Source organism: Ctenopharyngodon idella, chromosome 17, assembly GCF_019924925.1.
Source record: "Ctenopharyngodon idella isolate HZGC_01 chromosome 17, HZGC01, whole genome shotgun sequence".
In the NCBI taxonomy this organism is placed as follows: Eukaryota; Metazoa; Chordata; class Actinopteri; order Cypriniformes; family Xenocyprididae; genus Ctenopharyngodon; species Ctenopharyngodon idella.
Genome location: NC_067236.1, coordinates 6,610,725 through 6,630,000, shown reverse-complemented (window position 1 = coordinate 6,630,000; position 19,276 = coordinate 6,610,725). Strand labels below are relative to the sequence as shown.

Below are 19,276 nucleotides of genomic sequence, written 5' to 3'. Positions count from 1 at the left end.
GATCTGCTATGGATAATTTAATGTACGCTATATTGTACTGCAGCAGCAAGTCTTACTTGCTCACAGCAGCATGTTGTGTATGTACTGGCAGCAGCAAGCGTTGTCATGCTTACTTACTTACGCCTATAGGCCGTAGACAAGGGTTCTCCAGGCATCCTAGTCCTGGGCCAGTCTCTCCAGCTGTCCCCAAGTCCGGCCTGTACTCTTGACATCGGCGTCCAGGTCTCGGTGCCAACTGTTTCGAGGTCGGCCTCTCTTTCCTTTCCCTTGGGGGTTCCATGTCAAGGCTTGCCTGGTGATGTTGGAAGCCGGTTTATGGAGAATGTGTCCTAACCCTTTGAGCGGTACGGTCCCACATATGGGATTTTTATTTCTGTGCCCCTGGGCGTACGGTCCCACATATGGGTTTTGAACGTTCAGCGACGTCACATAACTGCCAGATTCAAACTGTGCTTTCGCGCTTTGGCTGTGAGACAGACGCGAGCAGCTCTTGTCATATACCAAAGCTATGCAGTGTTTTCAGCCACATAATGCTTCTTTTAAGGTTTCAGACATTTAAATACGCATAAGCACCATTAAAACAATACATTTAGAGTTTATAAAATACACACTGATGTCAGACATCAGTGGAAGCAGTAATAACAATCCATTCAAATATAATTTGCCGACGTTTATTTATATCAGACACACATAATGGGCCTAAGTAACTATAAAGTTTACTCTATTATTCTTCCAGTTCACCAGCCACTTACTTGCATATATTTCAGCGCTCGTGACACGCAAGATGCGTCGCCATGGAAACAATAAGGGCAAACTTTCTAAAATAACGGTCGCCTTAAAAAAACTCACTCTGGGGGGTCAGTTAGAATATTTTAAACTCGCGCTTGAAAGGGCTAACCATCTCCAGCAACGTTGGATGATCTCTTTGTCTGCTGGTTTTTGGCTTGTGCGCTGCCAGAGTTCCTGGTCGCTGATGGTATCGGGCCATCTGATCTGGAGAATGCACCGCAGATTATGTTGATAAATGTATCTTTTTGGTGGTGGTTACAGTGGTCCTCCATGTTTCAGAGCCATAGAGTAGAACTGACTTCTTGTTTGTGTTAAACACCCTGATTTTTGTTTTTCTCTTGTCTCTTGAGCTCCAGATATTCTTTAGTTGGAGAAAAGCTATCCTGGCCTTGCCAATCCTCACTTTCACATTTCTTTTTTTATGAAAGAAATGAAAAGGGACATGGAAGAACATTTTTGCTTGAGCGAGTGATAGTATGAAAATTAGAAATGTCATTCATTTTAAGATTTTTTACATCATGATCAGAGAGTAGATTGTGCCATTACCAAACTGATTTAATAGTTTTTTTTTTAGTTTTTTTTTAGAAAGTTTATGGACTTTCTAACAAGTTCGTCAAAGGCTTATCCAACCTTTTTTTCAAAAAATAAAAATGACATTATCATCACACTATTAAAATTCCACACATGGTTGCAGAAGTTTCATTTTTCAAGATTTCAAGTCAAAAATGCATCTAACTGAAGAATCACCCATGTATGACCTTAATTTTACCCATTTTCACTGTGTACTCAGCAAAGCTCTTCTTGACTGCACTGTCATGAACAGCCACAGATGTATTACCGAACCTCAAAAGAAAGTGCTTAAGAGAGGAAAGCACCTTGTGTGCTTAGCGTAAGCTAATGAAGGTTGACTGTGGCATTGAGCTTGTGCACATGTTGTGGCAAGAGCGGTACGTTCGCCTTAAGGGAGGACTTTGGAGTTAAGTCTTTGACTTTTATTTATTCGAGTTACATCCAAGTCTTAGCGTCTGGGCATCAGGTATGAACTTGCCTCCTGCATTGTATCTCTGTAATGAAATACAGTCACCAGAAACCGGGAAACAAAAGCTCTCCTCAAGCGGTAAACGTGTTAAGGCCTCGCCATTAATTAAGGAAGAACCTCATAGTAATGGAAGCAAAAACACAGGAATGAATGTTGCTTCATGCTTCAAACAGGTGTCTGAATACGGCAAAGTCAGCCAATGGCAATCTAAAGGAGCACAAAAAGTGCATTTTACTCAGTTTGGTCCAAGTCGAGAGTTGAATTTTTTAGGTTATTTGTTGGTTTCTTTCGCTGTAGTACTATGTGGTGATACAAAATGTGGTTGGGCAACTCTTAGTTTGAATTGTGAAAAACACATTTTTGTCATTGCACACACCACCATCAGCACAGTACTGAATGTTTCAGATACCACTGATCCGGTTGTGACATACTTGCCTAAACACTAACAACATACTGGCAGAAACACTAACAATCAAGATGAAAAGCCATGAATAGTTCATGGCACACAAGCTAATGTCTAAGTAACAAACTGTTTATCCTATTTACAAAAAGTTCTGACCCTCAGACCATAATTTAATACATCATATCATTAAAAAATATATTAAACTTAAGAAAGACAAAAATATAAACATTTTTGAATACACATTACTATGTGCTGAAAATTCAAATTTGAAGTCTTTTATAATGTTTCATAACTGTTTCACAACTTTTTGTCAATGGTGTCAGATATTTAAATTATTGCAATATATTTTAAAATATATTGCACTTTATTTTACAGTAGGTGCACTTGCAGCATTCATACCTAAAGTACTGGTACTATAAGGCAACTACATTGGTTAAGGTTAGGTTTAAGGGTAAGTTTAGGGTAAGTACCTAGTTATTGCACAGTTATTGTAATCACTATAATAAGTACATAGTATGTACATGTGGAACAGTACTGTAAAATAAAGTGCCGAAACATTTATAAAATCAGGCAATATGAAAGTCAGCCTTCATGCTGAAGGTCTTCTTTCCACATTTTACCAGTTATGAGCTCAACAACGTGACAGGCTCTGGTCAGTTTTATAGTTTTTTATTATATTATTCAGCAAATAGGCTTATATTTTAAGTCACATTAATGATATGTCAAAGCACATCACACAAATTGTAAAAAAAAAAGAAGAAGGAATTTTTACATAATTTCCCCCAATTTAAGCAGGTCCTTTAGCTACCAATGGCAGAAAAACAAAATGGCTGCTGCATTTAACAGGCTACATGTGTGATATGCAAAATATGATTATTTTGTCAACAAATAAAAAAATGTCTCCCAGAAACACAAATTTCATATAATCCTCAAGTGGGATAAAGGTAAACACGACTGGCTTGCTATCCTTGAAATATCCTTCTGGGCTTCTTACAGAAGAATAGGCCTAGAAATTCATACAGGTTTGGAACAACTTGAGGGTGAGTAATGATGACAGAATTTTCATTTTTTTGGGGTGAACTATTGCTTGAACATTAGAGTAATACTAGAAGTGATCAGAAATAGAGGTGGTATGGGGGTGGTGGAGAAAAGCCCGGAAGAATAGCACTAGGGGTGAGGTAAGTGTTTAAGCAGTTTATTTTAAAGGCCCTAGTGTCCATAGTCAGTCTCTGACTGTCTAAACCAAATTATGACTCACTGTAAAAATAATACAAAGTCTGTATATGGTGACAGCATAAATTATACAAGCTCTAAAGAAATCTTTGTTCTACCAAAGAGACGCACATCTCCACTCAGACAGTGACAGCACAGGGGTCAGTGTCAAATTCAGAATCACGTACAGCCTGCTGCACTTCCTCTGATGTAGATGGAGATTAACTTGTTCAAGATGGCTTTGAGATAAGATGTTTCTGTGTACCTGATTGTAGCCTAAATGTAATTGTATCATTGCTTCATAGAGTACATGCATTTCAGAGTGTTCATATACCATCTGTGTGGATAGTGCTTTCATCTTCTTGTAGCGGTATTCTAGGGACAAACTGAGGGTTTAATCAATGAATGTATATCCCAAACTACTTCGTTTCAGACATGTCTGACATTCCTGTTGGTTCCGAGTCTGTCCAAGTAACATGCATGGCCATTGAGTCAGTGTTTCTGGCACTGTATATCCTTGTAAACTAGGTGTGGCAGCGATTGAGCATTGTGAGCACACTTCAGCGGAATGCCACCACTCCACATTCTCATGCAGGTATTTGAAACTCAATGTAACTGCACAACTAAGACCAAAGAGAACTGTGAAAAGATCATCATTTTAACAGATATCCAGTGGACAGGACGTGCGAATGGTGGAGTGGTGGTAGCAGTGTCTCTTAAAGGGTTAGTTCACCCAAAAATGAAAATAATGTTAATTACTCACCCTCATGGCGTACCACACCCGTAAGACCTTCGTTAATCTTCGGAACACAAATTAAGATATTTTTGATTAAATCCAATGGCTCATGAGGCCTCCATAGCCAGCAATGACATTTCCTCTCTCAAGATCCATTAATGTACTAAAAACATATTTAAATCAGTTCATATGCGTACAGTGGTTCAATATTAATATTAATTATTTGGTGTGCCAAAAAAACAAAATAACGACTTATATAGTGATGGCCGATTTCAAAACACTGCGTCAGGAAGCTTCGGAGCGTTATGAATCAGCGTGTCTAATCAGCGGTTCGGAGCACCAAAGTCATGTGATTTCAGCAGTTTGGCGGTTTGACACGCGATCCGAATCATGATTCGACACGCTGATTCATAACGCTCCGAAGCTTCCTGAAGCAGTGTTTTGAAATCGGCCATCACTATATAAGTCGTTTATTTGGCGCACCAAAAATATTCTTGTCGCTTTATAATATTAATATTGAACCACTGTACTCACATGAACTGATTTAAATATGTTTTTAGTACATTAATGGATCTTAAGAGAGGAAATGTCATTGCTGGCTATGGAGGCCTCACTGAGCCATCGGATTTCAACAAAATATCTTAATTTGTGTTCCGAAGATTAATGAAGGTCTTATGGGTGTGGAACGGCATGAGGGTGAGTAATAAATAACATTATTTTCATTTTTGGGTGAATTAACCCTTTAAGGGCATTTTCAAACCTTGTAGAACTAGAGAGCAAGGCAAAGTTGCTCCAGGTGGACTATGAACTATAACTGTGTTTCTTCAACTAAGAGCTCAGTGGTTTAACTTATTTAAATTGTATCTCACCGGAGAATGATGTTGTTTTAGTATGTTTTATTTGTTTATTTAAAGTAATAAAAAGTGATAAAAATTCCCACCATTGTCATTTCCACTACATTTAAAATGATGTATTGTGTTTAGCAGCATTATAAATGTCACATTAAATATTTTGGAATAAATGGATGATTTTGTCTCTCTAATAACTAGCATTTTTATTAATCCTAAATGCACAAAATGAAATATTTTCACAATTCTTGCACAATTGACACTGGATGATGCGACGGCAGACATTTTGCCAGAGGCAGGAGAAAGTCACACATGTGCAAGTCACAAGTAATTCTCAAGTCATAACATTCAAGTCTCAAGCAAGTCCAAGTCAATTCTTGTGAGAATCAAGCAAGTCAAGTAAAGTCCCTGCTTTATGTCAAGCAATTCAAGTCAAGTCGTAGCATGGGTCAAGCAAGTCACTGGCAAGTCATACAAATGTTTGATGATTTAACTGAATTTATATTAAAATAAGTTAAAACTACAGTAGTTATGGACTATGGGAGTTGTATTTGCAACAAAAAAATTGCAATATGCGTTTCTACTCAAAACGTGTCCACATACAGCTGAGCTTTCAATACAATAAAAATCCCAGAATAAAACATAATTAAATTAATGTGTGTTCATGTGTATGAATGAAAAGTGTATTGTTTGCATGTGCATGGTTGTGTTTGCAAATTTGATTTTTTCTTTTTGTGTGTGTGATTCATTAATATTTGTGAGTGAATGTGTGTGCGTGTGTATGAGTGAAAAATGTTTTTTTGCATGTGCATGGTTGTGCTTGCAAGTCTGTATATATTTTTTTTCTTTGTGTGTGTGTGTATGTGAATACAATATATGTATGTGCATCCCCCATCCATAGACTTTTCACTCAAAGTCTAACACTGAAGACCTATTATTAGACATGCATACACATGTTCATTATTGTTCGTTCAAGCGTGACATTTTGGCGCGCTTTTTTTTTTTTTATGTGCGTCATGTGTGTGACAGGACATTCACAGACAGCGCGTTCTCTTTTTCTCTTTTGGCGTGCTTAAATGGTTTAAAAGCATTAGTATGAATAAGAGCGTGATCATATATTGTAATGCTAGCCAAAGGATGACAGAAAAAAACGGATGCTGCGTTAATTGGGTAAAATATTTTTAACTCGTTAAACTGGAAAAAATTAATCGCATGTGTTAACGCGTTGACCTTGACAGCACTGATTTTAACCAAATTTTCTGTTTAATGAACGCAAAAACCAATTCAAAGTCAACTCTTAACATGTCCAAAACGTTATTTTTTTTACTTAATTATTCTTGGCGTTGCGCCCATAGACTAAAAAAAAAAGTCGTTCACTCACGACTGTTCATGCTCGCTCTGCTTTCCTGCTGCGTCACGTGGTTAGGTTGCGGCGCGTTCAAAAACAGATATAAACAATAGACAAGTTATTTCGAGTCATTTAACTTAAGTCCGAGTCAAGTCTCAAGTCATATGTCAAGTCAAAGTCAAGTCATTTATTAATATTTGTCAAGCAAGTCTCAAGTCCTAAAATTTGCGACTTAAAGGGTTAGTTCACCCAAAGATGAAAATTCTGTCATTTATTACTCACCCTCGTCATTCCACACCCGTAAGAAAAGGGTGACCCGAAAGTTAATCTTCGGAACGCAAATTGAGATGTTTTTGTTGAAATCCGATGGCTCCGTGAGGCCTGCATAGGGAGCAATGACATTTCCTCTCTCAAGATCCATAAAGGTACTAAAAACATATTTAAATCAGTTCATGTAAGTACAGTGGTTCAATATTAATATTATAAAGCGACGAGAATATTTTGGTGCGCCAAAAAAAAAACAAAATAACGACTTATATAGTGATGGCCGATTTCAAAACACTGCTTCAGGAAGCTTCGGAGCATAATGAATCAGCGTGTCGAATCAGCGGTTCGGAGCGCCAAAGTCACGTGATTTCAGCAGTTTGGCGGTTTGACAAGCAATCTGAATCATGATTCGACACGCTGATTCATTATGCTCCGAAGTATATGAAGCATAAAAAAAAAAAAAAAAAAAACTTTCTACACATTTCTTAGTGTATGAGGCCTGTGCTTGAATGAGGCCAACAAGCAAACCGGTTTGCTCCAGGGGGATTGTTCATGTAACAATGGAGGTTGCTTTATGAAGCATATGCTACATAAATACTTTCTTTTTGGTGGTTGTTTTCTTAAGAACATTCTAACAGTTGCAAAGCCCTATGGATATGTTGTGTTTAACATGTCCCAGCATTTTTTAAGGAGTTGATGTAATATTTCTTATTTCTTCACAGTTGTGGGGAGGTCCTCCTGGAGGCATTTTACATGTTCATAACCTGACGTGTGAGTGAATTAGTTGAATTAGAAACACTCAAAGAATTTGAGTGCCAGAGAACTAGTCGTATTCAACAGCGCCAAGATTCTTCTGATAAGACAAGAGTTTTTCAATGAGCACATGCATTATTTGTGAAACTGACCTGATAATGTAAAGTGTCTTTGTGATGCTTTCTCTGATGTCCTATCCCAAAGAAGGATTGAGGTGTGAGGTCTAGCATTGTACCTGAGGCATTTGTTCACTTCTACACTACATTCCTGAACCAGCCTAAATACTGTTCAACCCACGCATAATACAAATATGCTAAATTATTCATTTAGATGGAATTCAGGTAAACTCCAATTCCTAAACAGTAACTTGTTTCACGTTGCACATATACGCATTGCTGCAGCGCAAGCATAAATATTTCCTTTAATTCACAAGTTCACCCTTACATACAGTATAATCGGATATAGAAAAAGTATGCATATTTGGCATGCTGTTCAAGGAGAGGGCTCCAAGCTCAGAATTTGGTCCGAACCCAGAGTACTCCACCATCCCTGGCTGGGACAGGAAATATTTATGAGAGGGGAGTTGGGGTGGTGGAGGGATGCTGGAAAACTGTCATGGGATAGAGGCAGGTCGTATAGAGTTATAGTTACACACTCATATATTCAAAGTGAGACATTAGAAAAAAAACTCAATTTAATTTACAGTTCAAAACAAGGGGACGTCATATTTACATCTAAATGGTAATTAATTTACATAAATTGGATGGGATCCAAAATCCCAAAGCATAGCTATAAGCTAAATAAAGTCACAAGAAGTAGTGACGGATCAATTCTTTCTGTATTGTGACAGATCTGAATGAGCTTGCATTCGATTGTAAGCACAGGCAGGTTGATAGTTCAACTGAATTAGTACATTTCAGAAAGCAAACATGATCAAGGTAAAGAATCATGTCTTTATTGACTTGAAATAAAACAAAATTCATAATTACACTAAAATTTGTATTTTATTTATCATAAAAAAAAGCATAAACATACACAGTATGTTTAAAAGACTGGCTGTTACTCTTAAGAGAAATAATGATTGAAAAGATGACATCATTCTGCAATGATGAGAATCTCTTTATCTGCTTCAGTGGTTTCAGTCATCACATTCTCCCTGACTGGTGACATCGGTTCTCCTTTCTTGCATGCACTTAACTTTGGATTGTCCCTTAAATAAACACATGCACAGACATATAATTACATTCATATCAAAGCATGCTGCCACATCAGAAAGTTAACGTGTTATATTTCAGTCTGTTCCCAGGTAAAGCTATCATGTGACTTTAAAATATAAACATAAGTCTTAACTACTTTTCAAATGTCAAAAAGTAGGAGAGAGAAGCAGCATATTTCTCTAGTTTCACTAAAGCCCTTAAATTGACCATGTTTAATTCATATGTTGATGAGTCCCTCCCCCTCAAGCGTGACTCAGGTCATTATTCATCTCAGGTCTCAACATTGCATAATGGGAATATATTACTTTTCAGAGTGAAAAGACACCACCCTTCTCTAAACTACAACAATGACTCCCAATTTACCCAAGCAATCAGTTACACCTCTGTTGTTCACATATCATCTAGGTAATCGCACCGCTCCCATTAGTTTTGTCTCTTTGTGTTAACATGTTTATCCCGCTGCCTCTGCTGGTCGCAGCTAGTACTGACAGCCATGAATAAACAGTAAAAGATTAATTGGAAAGTGCGAGGGCTTGTCTTCTGCCATACTGAATCATTTATTTACATAAACACATACTTACACACAGGCTAACTTACTTCTTGAAGCTGAAGGCCCCCCAGAGGCTGCTGATGGTGGCCTGCAGGCCTGGACTGTTCTCATTGTTGACAGGATTTTTTTTCCCACTCAGTTTCTTTCTGAGACCGCTGGGCCTGGCAGGAGCAGAGGTCTCAATTTTATAGTTTTTACCCTGCCCACAAGGACGTTTCCGGGACAAACCTGAGACCTAGAACAAAGGTGTAGGAAGTAAGACTGAAGTTGGAGGTGGGGAAAATTGTATCAATGTTTAAAGTTTTTTTCTCCATTATATTGTACGTAAGGTGTCAGGAAATGGAAATGCAGACTCTGTGGTTTTGGGTCATGATTAGACGGACGTGCCTTTGTTCTGTTCAGAGCAGGTTTCAGCTTGTCTGTGGGAGAACTGCTAGGGCTGTTGGAGACATCTGAATCTCTCTCCTTTTCCTTCAAAGGGAATAAAAAAAGAAAAGAGAGAATCATATTTTCTAGGGAAAATGTGAGTGGGGTTTGCCCATGCTAAACCTAGGGGGTGTTGTGGGTGGTTGCAAGGGCGTCGCTTACTGACCTAAGGCAAAAGGGACCATGACAGTGTTGGGGTGCCAAGATATTAGGAATTTTTGATTAATACGGATAAATTAATTATTTACATGTTACGGCTGATAACTAATAAATGACAGATAATAAAATTATACACTATTATGTCTAATTAAATTACAAATAATAAAAATCAATAATGGATTATTATTAAAATCAATAAAGTGGATTTAGGCATCACAACAATGTACAGAATAAAAATGAATATTCATTATGAGATGTGCTAAAGATACACTTAAATTTAATTTGTGGTTTTTGAAGAACTATATAACTAAGTTAGCGTCAAGTGAGCAAATGAGCATGCACAATTAAATATCCAATATCAACTTACATAAAGTATATCATACATCCCTATAGTGTTGTCACAGTACCAAAGTTCCAGTAGTCGGTACCAATACCAGTAAAAATGTACGGTTCCCGGTACCAATCTCGGTACCACAGGAAAATCTGTTGGAACTATTTTACTATTTTATTTAACTAGCCTATTTTTAAAAACATATTAAATATGATGGTAATCAATCATACATATAAATATTTGGAGTGTGTGTATGTTTGTGTGTGTATATATATATACCTCAATAAAATAAATTTTGAAATATAAAAAAAATAAATAGGCCTAAATAAATGCTCAAACATCCATTTTGAAACAGACGTGCGTGTTTATTTTAGTTCTTCCTTCAGTGAAACGACACACTACAGCCTGTAAAACTATGAAATAAATATTAGTAAATAATGGTAACCTAAATAATAAGAAAGTGAAGTATTCTAAAAAACATTCGTTTTTTATTTCCACACAAAGATGCGTCATATAGCCTACCGCTCTGCGCTTTGAGAGGGAGGTGGGACATGAGCAGGAAAGAGACTGTCTTCATGTTATCTCCTGATGTTACAAGCAACTAACACTTGTTGTAAAAGGTCTGAAGAGCTAGTTTTATCTTCAGACATTCTATGTTTATCTTCAGACAGGCTATGTTTGATTTTGCGCTGCCAGAGGAAACGAAACTTTAAAAAAAAAAACCCAAAAAAAAAAAAAAAAAACCAGCGTGTGTAAAACGTGCCATACAAATAAACTTGACGCGCCTTATAAAGTCTAATAACAAGCACAAACTGTGTTAAGTAGAAATTGACGTGCAAGCAAATAGGTTTCTGTCCTACGGTGTTTTTTCTACTTTACCACAGTAAAGAATGCGAATATAATAGGCCTAATTAAAAGCGAACCAAAGGAAGAAACGTTTATAATCCCCTGCGTGAGTGAAGATTTGGGAAAAGAAACAGATTCCATGTTCAGTGGAATAACTAATGGAATATTGTTAAATTCTCTGATAATCGGGTGACCAGATCGCGATTTGCAAAACAGAATACGAAGCCGACAAAGCTTAAATGAACCAAAATGATTCCATGGCTGCAATGTCACATTTAAATGCTAACCTATTAGCCTATTTCTTCTATAAACAAAGCTCTGTGCTTCACTCGTGTCATTTTCACGTAAATACTGGCACAGCCCTATCAGTGGGTACCAAATATACCCGGATACTCGGTACTCCCGATACAGAAATGCTGGTATCGTCACATTTTCAAAATTTCACTACCGACTTGGTACCGAAGTACCGGTACTTCTGACAACACTATCCATATTTAATTAGAACAGCGCAAAAGTTCAAAAAAAGATTATTCACTATAGAAATGTCCATGACTTTTTATAATTTTCTGACTTCACTCATTTCTATGAAGTTTCCAGATATCACAATTCTAATTAATACACATTTTAGTGAGCACATTAAAGGGATAGTTCACCTAAAAATCTGCAATCATTTACATTTACAATATTTCTTCTGTGGAATATAAAAGAAGACATTTAAAAAATGCTGGAAACCAAACTGTTTTAGTTATCATTAACACTGAAGAATAAAAAAGTAGAGACATTTCTCAAAATATCCTTCAAGCTCCACAGAAGAAAGTCATACAGGTTTGAAATGATATGAGGGTGAATAATAATATCCCTTTAAAATATATAATACCAAATATAAATGAAAAAAAAAAAAAAAAAAAAAAAAAATTCTCACCTTATCAGAGTTGTCCTCTGTGACTAGGGAGTCCTCCACACCAGCAGAGATGCTGCTGGACTGGGAGAAATATGCACTGTCCTGAGACGGAGGAGACCCAGGAGATTTCTCTGCATCATCTGTGCCCTCTATAGGAGAGGATGAGAGAGAAAGCCCAGATCCTGCACAGGAGAAGCTGCCCTTCTTTTTGTGAAACTGCTGCAGGGTGGACAACCCTGAAGGTGTGGAGGATGACCGGTGTCTGTCTGTGTTGACAGTGGGTGGATGTGAAGCAGATTTACTGAGTTCTCTGGTGCTTCCTGACCAGCTAAAGACTCCAAGACCCAAACTAGCAGGCCTGGCAGAGCGAGACGGAGATGCAGGTGGGCTGGACAACTCATCTTTGGCCTGATCTCTCTCTGAGTCAGGGTCCTGACACAATGCTGGTGTGTCTTCTCCAAATTGTGAGGCACTCATCTCTAGAGACTCCACAGGCTGAGGTGAATCTTGTTTTGGCGAGTCTTGCTGTGTCTCAGCCTTATTGGATTCATCATGACAGAAGAACCTGATGGAGATGTCAATCATATCATTATTGTTTAGCTGCAGTTAAACTGGAATTTTGGAGGTGAAGAAACAACCATCAGGTCTCCCAACACATGTAGTACTACATACTTAATGCCATTGTCCTACATGACAGTCAGGCCCAATTTAACCCTTGATTGTGTGTGTAATGAGAAAATAGCAGGTCTAGCTGTATAGTTATGTGTGATAGCAACAGTATACATTCCTTTGACAAGTTTCTCATCATGCTCTTGTACCTGCTGCGTGTCCCCTGCTCTCCAGCGCCCTCTTCTGATCGGTTCCTCCACTGCAACAGTGTTGCAAAGCGATTTCGAGGGCGAGACTGTCCAGCTGTGCTGCCCTTCACCTCAGAAACACTAGTGTGGGTGGTCAGTGGCTCAGCAGCGGGAGGAGTTTCAGGACAGCGTCTCTTTACACCAGCTGAGTACTGCCCTAACAGGTCGTCCACAGAGAGACTTGCATCTTTACAGAGAGAAAAAAAGAAAATGTTTACATATAAACATGCCCAGCCAGGTGTTTTATTAATATAATCAGTCCCATCCTTGAGAGTTGTATTCATGGCACTGAGGTCTGCTTACCTTCATGGGGTCTTTTCACCTGTGATGTCCTCTGGGGTAATTTTAGACTCCGCACACTGATGACCCTCTCTTTGCCCTGGGTGGGAGGGGGTCTTTTGGGGGAGGTAGGACTCTGTGGCTGGGTGCCACCTGGTTCATAGTTCCTGCTCCAAATACTCGTCTGCAGCGGGCCACTTTTGTCACATTTGTCATTCCAAGTACTACTGCGAGCACCTTTAGAGGGCTGGAAGGGAGGAGAGGTAACTTGATAAGTGAAATAAATCCTAAATAAAATAAGTGCTGAAAAACCTAAAAAAAACAAACGAAAATTAAAAATGTTACCCAACTGAAACAAGTTCAAGTTTAAGTACTAAAATTGCTAAAATGAAATCAATAAAAGCTAGGTAACACTTTATATTACAGTGTCTTTGTTACACCTTACATGTAATTACTGTAATAGTAATAACAGGAAAACACGCATAATTACACCTAACTAACCCTAAAACAAACCTTAATCCTAACCCTATAGTAAGTACATGTTGTTAATTAATATTACTCAGTATCTGCATGTATAATTACACTGTCACAAAAGCTAATTCAAAATATTAATAAACAATAATACTATATAATAAATAAAGCTAAAATAACACTGTTGTACTATGAAATTAACCAAAAGTTCAAGCAAATACACATTACAGATGACCAGGTTACCTGAATGTGAGGTGCGTCAGGGTTGAAATCATCTATCCTTTGCATTGTGTTAATGTCCAGATTCCCAAGAGCCATTTCCAGCCCACTCTCATCTCCTACATTACTGCATTTAATTGGTTAAGTTACATTTGCAGTCAAACAGAGTTTTGTAACACAAACATACACATTTACAAAAGTTTAAAACAGCTTCAGCATCTGTAACGCAAAAGTCATTTATTGATTCCTTTTAATTAAGTGAAAATGTAAGATCAGCATAAAAGATACGTTCCAGCATAGCTGAGAGAAGCAGGGTCAATGTGATCTGGGTAAGGGTTCAAAGGAACCACCTTCCTCCTCAAGGGGTCAAAGACCAGCTGATACAGAAATGTGTTGTTGGCTTTTGTGAAACCCTCAATGTACTCATTTGGCACAGAGATGTCCATCTTCAGGTACTGACCCATCTTTTTTATCACCTGCATGACAGATTTAGTTTGTTTAGTTATGCTGAATCACTCTCATATGTTCTCTGGTTTTTGATAATTCTGCATTTGTTTCCATAATTAAAAGGATGTTCAGGTTCTCCTCTAATATTTTTAACAAGCAAATTGGCCAATTCCCATGCTGGTTGGCAATTTTTTTTTCTTTAAAGCTGCTGTCCGTAACTTTTTTTGGTTAAAAATTATCCCAAATCAATTTTTGAGCAAGTACATAACCAGCCAGTATTCAAAACTATCTCCTTACCTTAGCCCGATTCACAACGTTAATGTTTTATAATTCGGGTGGTACTGGTGGGTTTCCGCTGGAAATTCGAGCATGTCGCAGTTTGTCTCTGCGTCATATCTGAACGAGTCCCAGCTAGTAGGCTACATCGCATGTGAGGCGGATCATTTATAGCCTTTTCTCACAGCAGCTGCAATAATTAAACTTATCATTTGGATGGCAGATTGTATGCTATTACAAATTAACGCTAGAGATTAGACTGTACAGAAATTGAAATCTACAGGTAACGCTAATACACACTAAACACACATAGTCATGCAATGCTGATGTTGTTAACATTAACAATTTGAGAACAAAGTATAACAGTAATAATAATTTGCAAGGTTTGACGTGATCCGAGCTAAGCGATCGTTAGATTTAATCACCATTGGCAGCACTTTTCTTTTTTTTCCTCAGTTGGTCAGAACAAAAGTGAAAATTCCGGTCAAAATTCTTACTTTGGTCATACTCCAAGACTACAATCTGTGATTCTGAAGTACAGTATCCACACCGGTATGGTGATTGACAGCAAACATTAGATTAATCCGCGCTGAGGGGCCGTGCTGAGGCACAACCCACGTAAAAATAATTCCGCAAACAGGTTTCAAACAGAGATGGCGACAAAGAGGCAAAACTTACGGACTGCAGCTATAAGCAAATTTATTTATTTATTTACTCTATAACAGGCTAAACTAGCCTTAAACAAAAAAATATCTGTAGCCATTTGAAATTAGAGGCAACCACTGAATTTAACCATGATCCAAACAAAGATGCGGCACATGTAGCATGAACAGTTGTTTTGTCTAATATTAATGAGATAATTTCAAGATTTAAAGCAACTTTATATTTGTGAAATTATGCTACATAAGACACCTGCACAAAAAAAAACTGCAGACAGACTGAATGAAAATGCAAATTCACTTTCCGACAGTAGGGGGCACTTAAGGAACAGCAGCAATATAGTGTTTCCTTGGTTAATGCTGTTTATAAAGCAGCACTGCGCTTATAAACAGTCATTATATGGAAGTAAGTAGAAAAGATAATGCCATAGGAACTTTTTCGGAAGACAGTCAGATCCCTTAAGAGATATATTCATAAACCCCCATCCCCCAATTCAATATTTATATTTTTCTTCCAATATTTCAGGCATCGCAAACAGCAAACTTGCTGTGCCTGGTACATTATTTTCTCTGCTGGCATGTCTGTGTTCTCTTCTTTGTGTCTGTCTTCAGTGTGTATGACCAGTGTTAACGTCCTGTTTAAAGACTTTCTAATATTTCTGCACAAGAAACATTTTGGGAAATGACTGCAGTGGAGTTTGTGCGTAAGTCCGGAACAGAGATCAGCCAAAATAACACAAAAAACGTTTGTGTGTTTGAAGCAAAAAAATGTCTGGCTCCGATTTATGGCCAGTGCATCTCTAGTGTCTAAGATAATAGGCTGAATATGAATATGAAATAAATTTGAAATTATAAGGTGGTTATTTGAGCATAAACACAGAACGCAGTATGTCTCGTGGGAATCGTACCAGAGCAAGAGGGACGTGATGTTGTGCTGATATGCTGTTTTAGTAATATGATCAATAGAGCAGAAATATATGTGCACATATTTAACTATTTGCTGTGGCAGTTTAGTATATATTAAATGTTATTTCTAACCTTTTTTATTCTCTCACCTTCAGAATATCTGGGTTATTTGCCATCCTGAGAAGCTTGCATGCCTTTCCCAGACCGATGCCATACAAAGAAGGCAGATAGTCGCAGCCAGAGAGGATGCACATGTACCGGAACTTCTCCTCTGTGAAGATGTTGCCAAGTGACTTGCAACGGCCCAGGTGACATTGGTCAATCTCCAATCCATTACCCTGTTTATCCATCTTTAAAATCACCTGCAAACAATACATAAATTAAACTCTGAAAACTAAATGAAGTCACTGTTCCCAATGTCCTCCAGCATGTCAGTCAGTCAGTGATTAATTTTTTTTTTTTTTTTTTTTTTTAAATCATACTGACAAGACTTTTGTTTGTTTTTAAGCATCACAAAAAAAGTCTCACTAAATATTTATACAGTCAAACCAAAAATTATTCAGACATTTTTTATATATTTTTACTAGTGGGTGCAGGACACTATAGTTCATTTACGTAAGTGAGGATAGCAAAATAAACTGTGACATATTATACCCAAACATTCTTCATACAGTGGACTACCAGTAAAATTGATAAAAACTTGGAACCAAAAATTATTCAGACACTTTGACCCGACCATGTTTTGCTTAAGTGTTATCTGACATAATTAAGATACATTTTTTCCGACACAGTTTAACTCTGAGATCTTGTCATATTTTATTACCATTTTTTTTAAACTATAGTGAATAAACTGTATTAATGAATGAAATGTTCAAAGTGTCTGAATACATTTTTGTTTGACTGTAGATGCTTAACGTATACACTTTACAACAAGGTTTCATTTGTTAACTACATTAGTTCACACTATGAAAAATATTTCTAAAGCATTTAATAACCTTAGCTCATGTTCATTTCATCATTTGCTACTACATTAAAATCAAAAGCTGTATCGTTAACATTATTTTAAAGGATCTGAGCTTACATGAACTAACAATAAACACTTCTTTATTAACTAATGATAACAAAGATCAATAAATACTATAACAAATGAATTAATATTATTATAAATTAATTTTATTTAATGCATTCATTAACATTAACTAATAGGACCTTATTGTAAAGTGTTACCAAAAGTATATATTTACACACACACTAGCGTTCAAATGTTTGGGGGCGTTACAATTTTGTTAAGTCTCTTATGCTCACCCAGGAATTTATTTAATCAAAAATACAGTAAAACAGTAATATTGTGAAATATTAGTACAATTTAAATAATTGTCTTCTGTCACATAATCCTTCAGAAATGCTGATTTGATGCTTAAGAAACATTTCTTACAATAAAAATGTATCTTGTTGTAAGGACATTTAGATACTTTGACTAGAAAACAAGAAAAATACAGTAAGACAAATTAGTTTTTGCTATGCAGGCTTGCATGACACCAGCCGTTGATCACTAGTCATCATGGCAAGTGTATTCTCTATGCTCATTCAAGAGCCTCTGCACTGGTACCTTTTTGCAGCCAAATGCCAGCAGATCTGAGTCCTCTGTGATCACTGCCTGAGCGATACCAGATTTATTCAGGAAAGCTAACTGGGCGTCTGCTTCATATGGAGCAACAACACAGTCCACTCCACGTGTCCTGGCGGCCTGAAAACCAGCAAAAAGATGCAAATGAAAAGATGCTGACAAACAGAACAAGAGAGAAAATTCTTCATTAATCAGTTTCTAATATTGTGTAATAATTAATTACAACATTTACTGTCTACTAAACATATTCTAGTATAATAACTTCAGTAAATACCATATATTATTTGATTAATTCCAAAACAAATATTGTTTAGAGATATGGGAGATATGGTCTCACCTTAATGACATCATGTGCCATGGACGGGGTGATATTAACACTGCGAGTAAAGCATTCTCTGGCTTCCGATATCTTACCCTCCCGCAGCAACTGTTTGCCTTTCTGCAGATTTGCCTGTCTACGCCTGTTAGTAAAAATATATATGAAGTAATCTTAATTGTCAACTAATTTAATAAACTTTTTCCCCAGTAAATATATTGCATAGTTCTTACTCGCGCCGGGACTTCTCCACATCCTGTTTGGAGGGCAAGTTGCGTCCGTCAAAAACCAAGATGGGCTTAACTCCAAAAGAAAGCAGCATGTCCACAAACTTCATACAGTAGGACACATACCTGATGGACACACACAGAATGTTAGAATGAGAAATGCACATTTTAACCTGCAAAATTATGTTAGACATTACAAAACAACTGAAATACTTATATTGCATGCAGATAATTGAAATAACTCACTGATCTGTAGGTTCCCCTTTTGCAAGTTTCTCTGCACATGAAAAAGCTCCTTTATGCAGCCAGCAGTATGTGTCTACCGCCACTGTCTGTCCTCGATACTTCTTCACATTTATGGGCTCCGAAGCGTCTTTGATAAACTGCAACAGGCCTTGAATTCCCATGTTGTCTGTCTGGATGGACAGATGTCTGAAGTTGATGGTTTATCAGAGCCCAGTCTGTGCCACTCTATCAAATGAAAACAAAAGTCTCTGATCATCTCTGATACTTGATGTAACGTTATACAGATTCTGAATGCATCCACATGATCCACTGTATAACATGAACATTCTCAAAAGTCAACAGAAAACATTCCCTAACCGTCCAACAGCGACAACGATTGTAAAAATTGGCAGATAAACATCTATATACAATGACTTTTAATACATTTAATATGTTTAATTCCATATGTCCGCAAGAGACTGTAACCGCCAAATCCCTCCAAAACAAAACACACTAAAAATTCTCGCGAAACTAAAACGATTGAACGCCACGAGGAAGAATCAGAGCACTGTAGCTAACACCTTAATCATCTATAAATTACACTATTTAATGTTTTAGTATTTATAATAAACACTTACCGAGAGCTTTTACTCGCGATTTAGTGTCTGACGTTACAGAGGTTCGACTTTAGCGGCAAAAACGTGACATCACTGCACAGGAACCCTATTGGTCAGCCAGGCACAGACAGCCAATCACAGACCAGAAATGTGGAAGAGGCGGGACAAGGAGTTCCACAACAACGGAACTCTCTAAAATAGTCAATTTACGCGTAAATTTATTTATATATTTGGCAATATTATCGATAGGTCATTACATTAAAATGATTGCAAAATAAGTCAGCTTGGAATTTGCCAAAAAAAAAAAAAAAAGTAGGCATAAAAA

General features: G+C 37.3%; 1 protein-coding gene across 1 annotated transcript; it reads right to left on the bottom strand.

The window, feature by feature from the left end:
- Positions 1 to 8,328: 8,328 nt before the first annotated feature.
- exo1 (exonuclease 1) lies at positions 8,329 to 19,132 on the bottom strand. Its single transcript, XM_051868988.1, has 14 exons — positions 18,973 to 19,132; positions 18,356 to 18,580; positions 18,116 to 18,235; positions 17,904 to 18,027; positions 17,549 to 17,686; positions 16,089 to 16,301; positions 13,940 to 14,127; positions 13,676 to 13,778; positions 12,986 to 13,208; positions 12,644 to 12,869; positions 11,847 to 12,390; positions 9,550 to 9,633; positions 9,210 to 9,397; positions 8,329 to 8,605 (listed from the first exon to the last, which is right to left on the bottom strand). The coding sequence occupies exons 2-14, from the start codon at positions 18,514 to 18,516 to the stop codon at positions 8,491 to 8,493; spliced, it is 2,427 nt and encodes an 808-aa protein (XP_051724948.1). The 5' UTR covers positions 18,517 to 18,580; positions 18,973 to 19,132; the 3' UTR covers positions 8,329 to 8,490.
- Positions 19,133 to 19,276: the final 144 nt, after the last annotated feature.

Coding starts and splice junctions, on each gene's coding strand:
- exo1 (XM_051868988.1), bottom strand. CDS start 18,516: ATGGGAATTCAAGGCCTGTTGCAGTTTATCAAAGACGCTTCGGAGCCC. Junction 18,236..18,355: donor AAAGGGGAACCTACAGATCA/GTGAGTTATTTC, acceptor TGTGTCCATCAG/GTATGTGTCCTACTGTATGA. Junction 12,391..12,643: donor GAGCAGGGGACACGCAGCAG/GTACAAGAGCAT, acceptor CATCTCCATCAG/GTTCTTCTGTCATGATGAAT.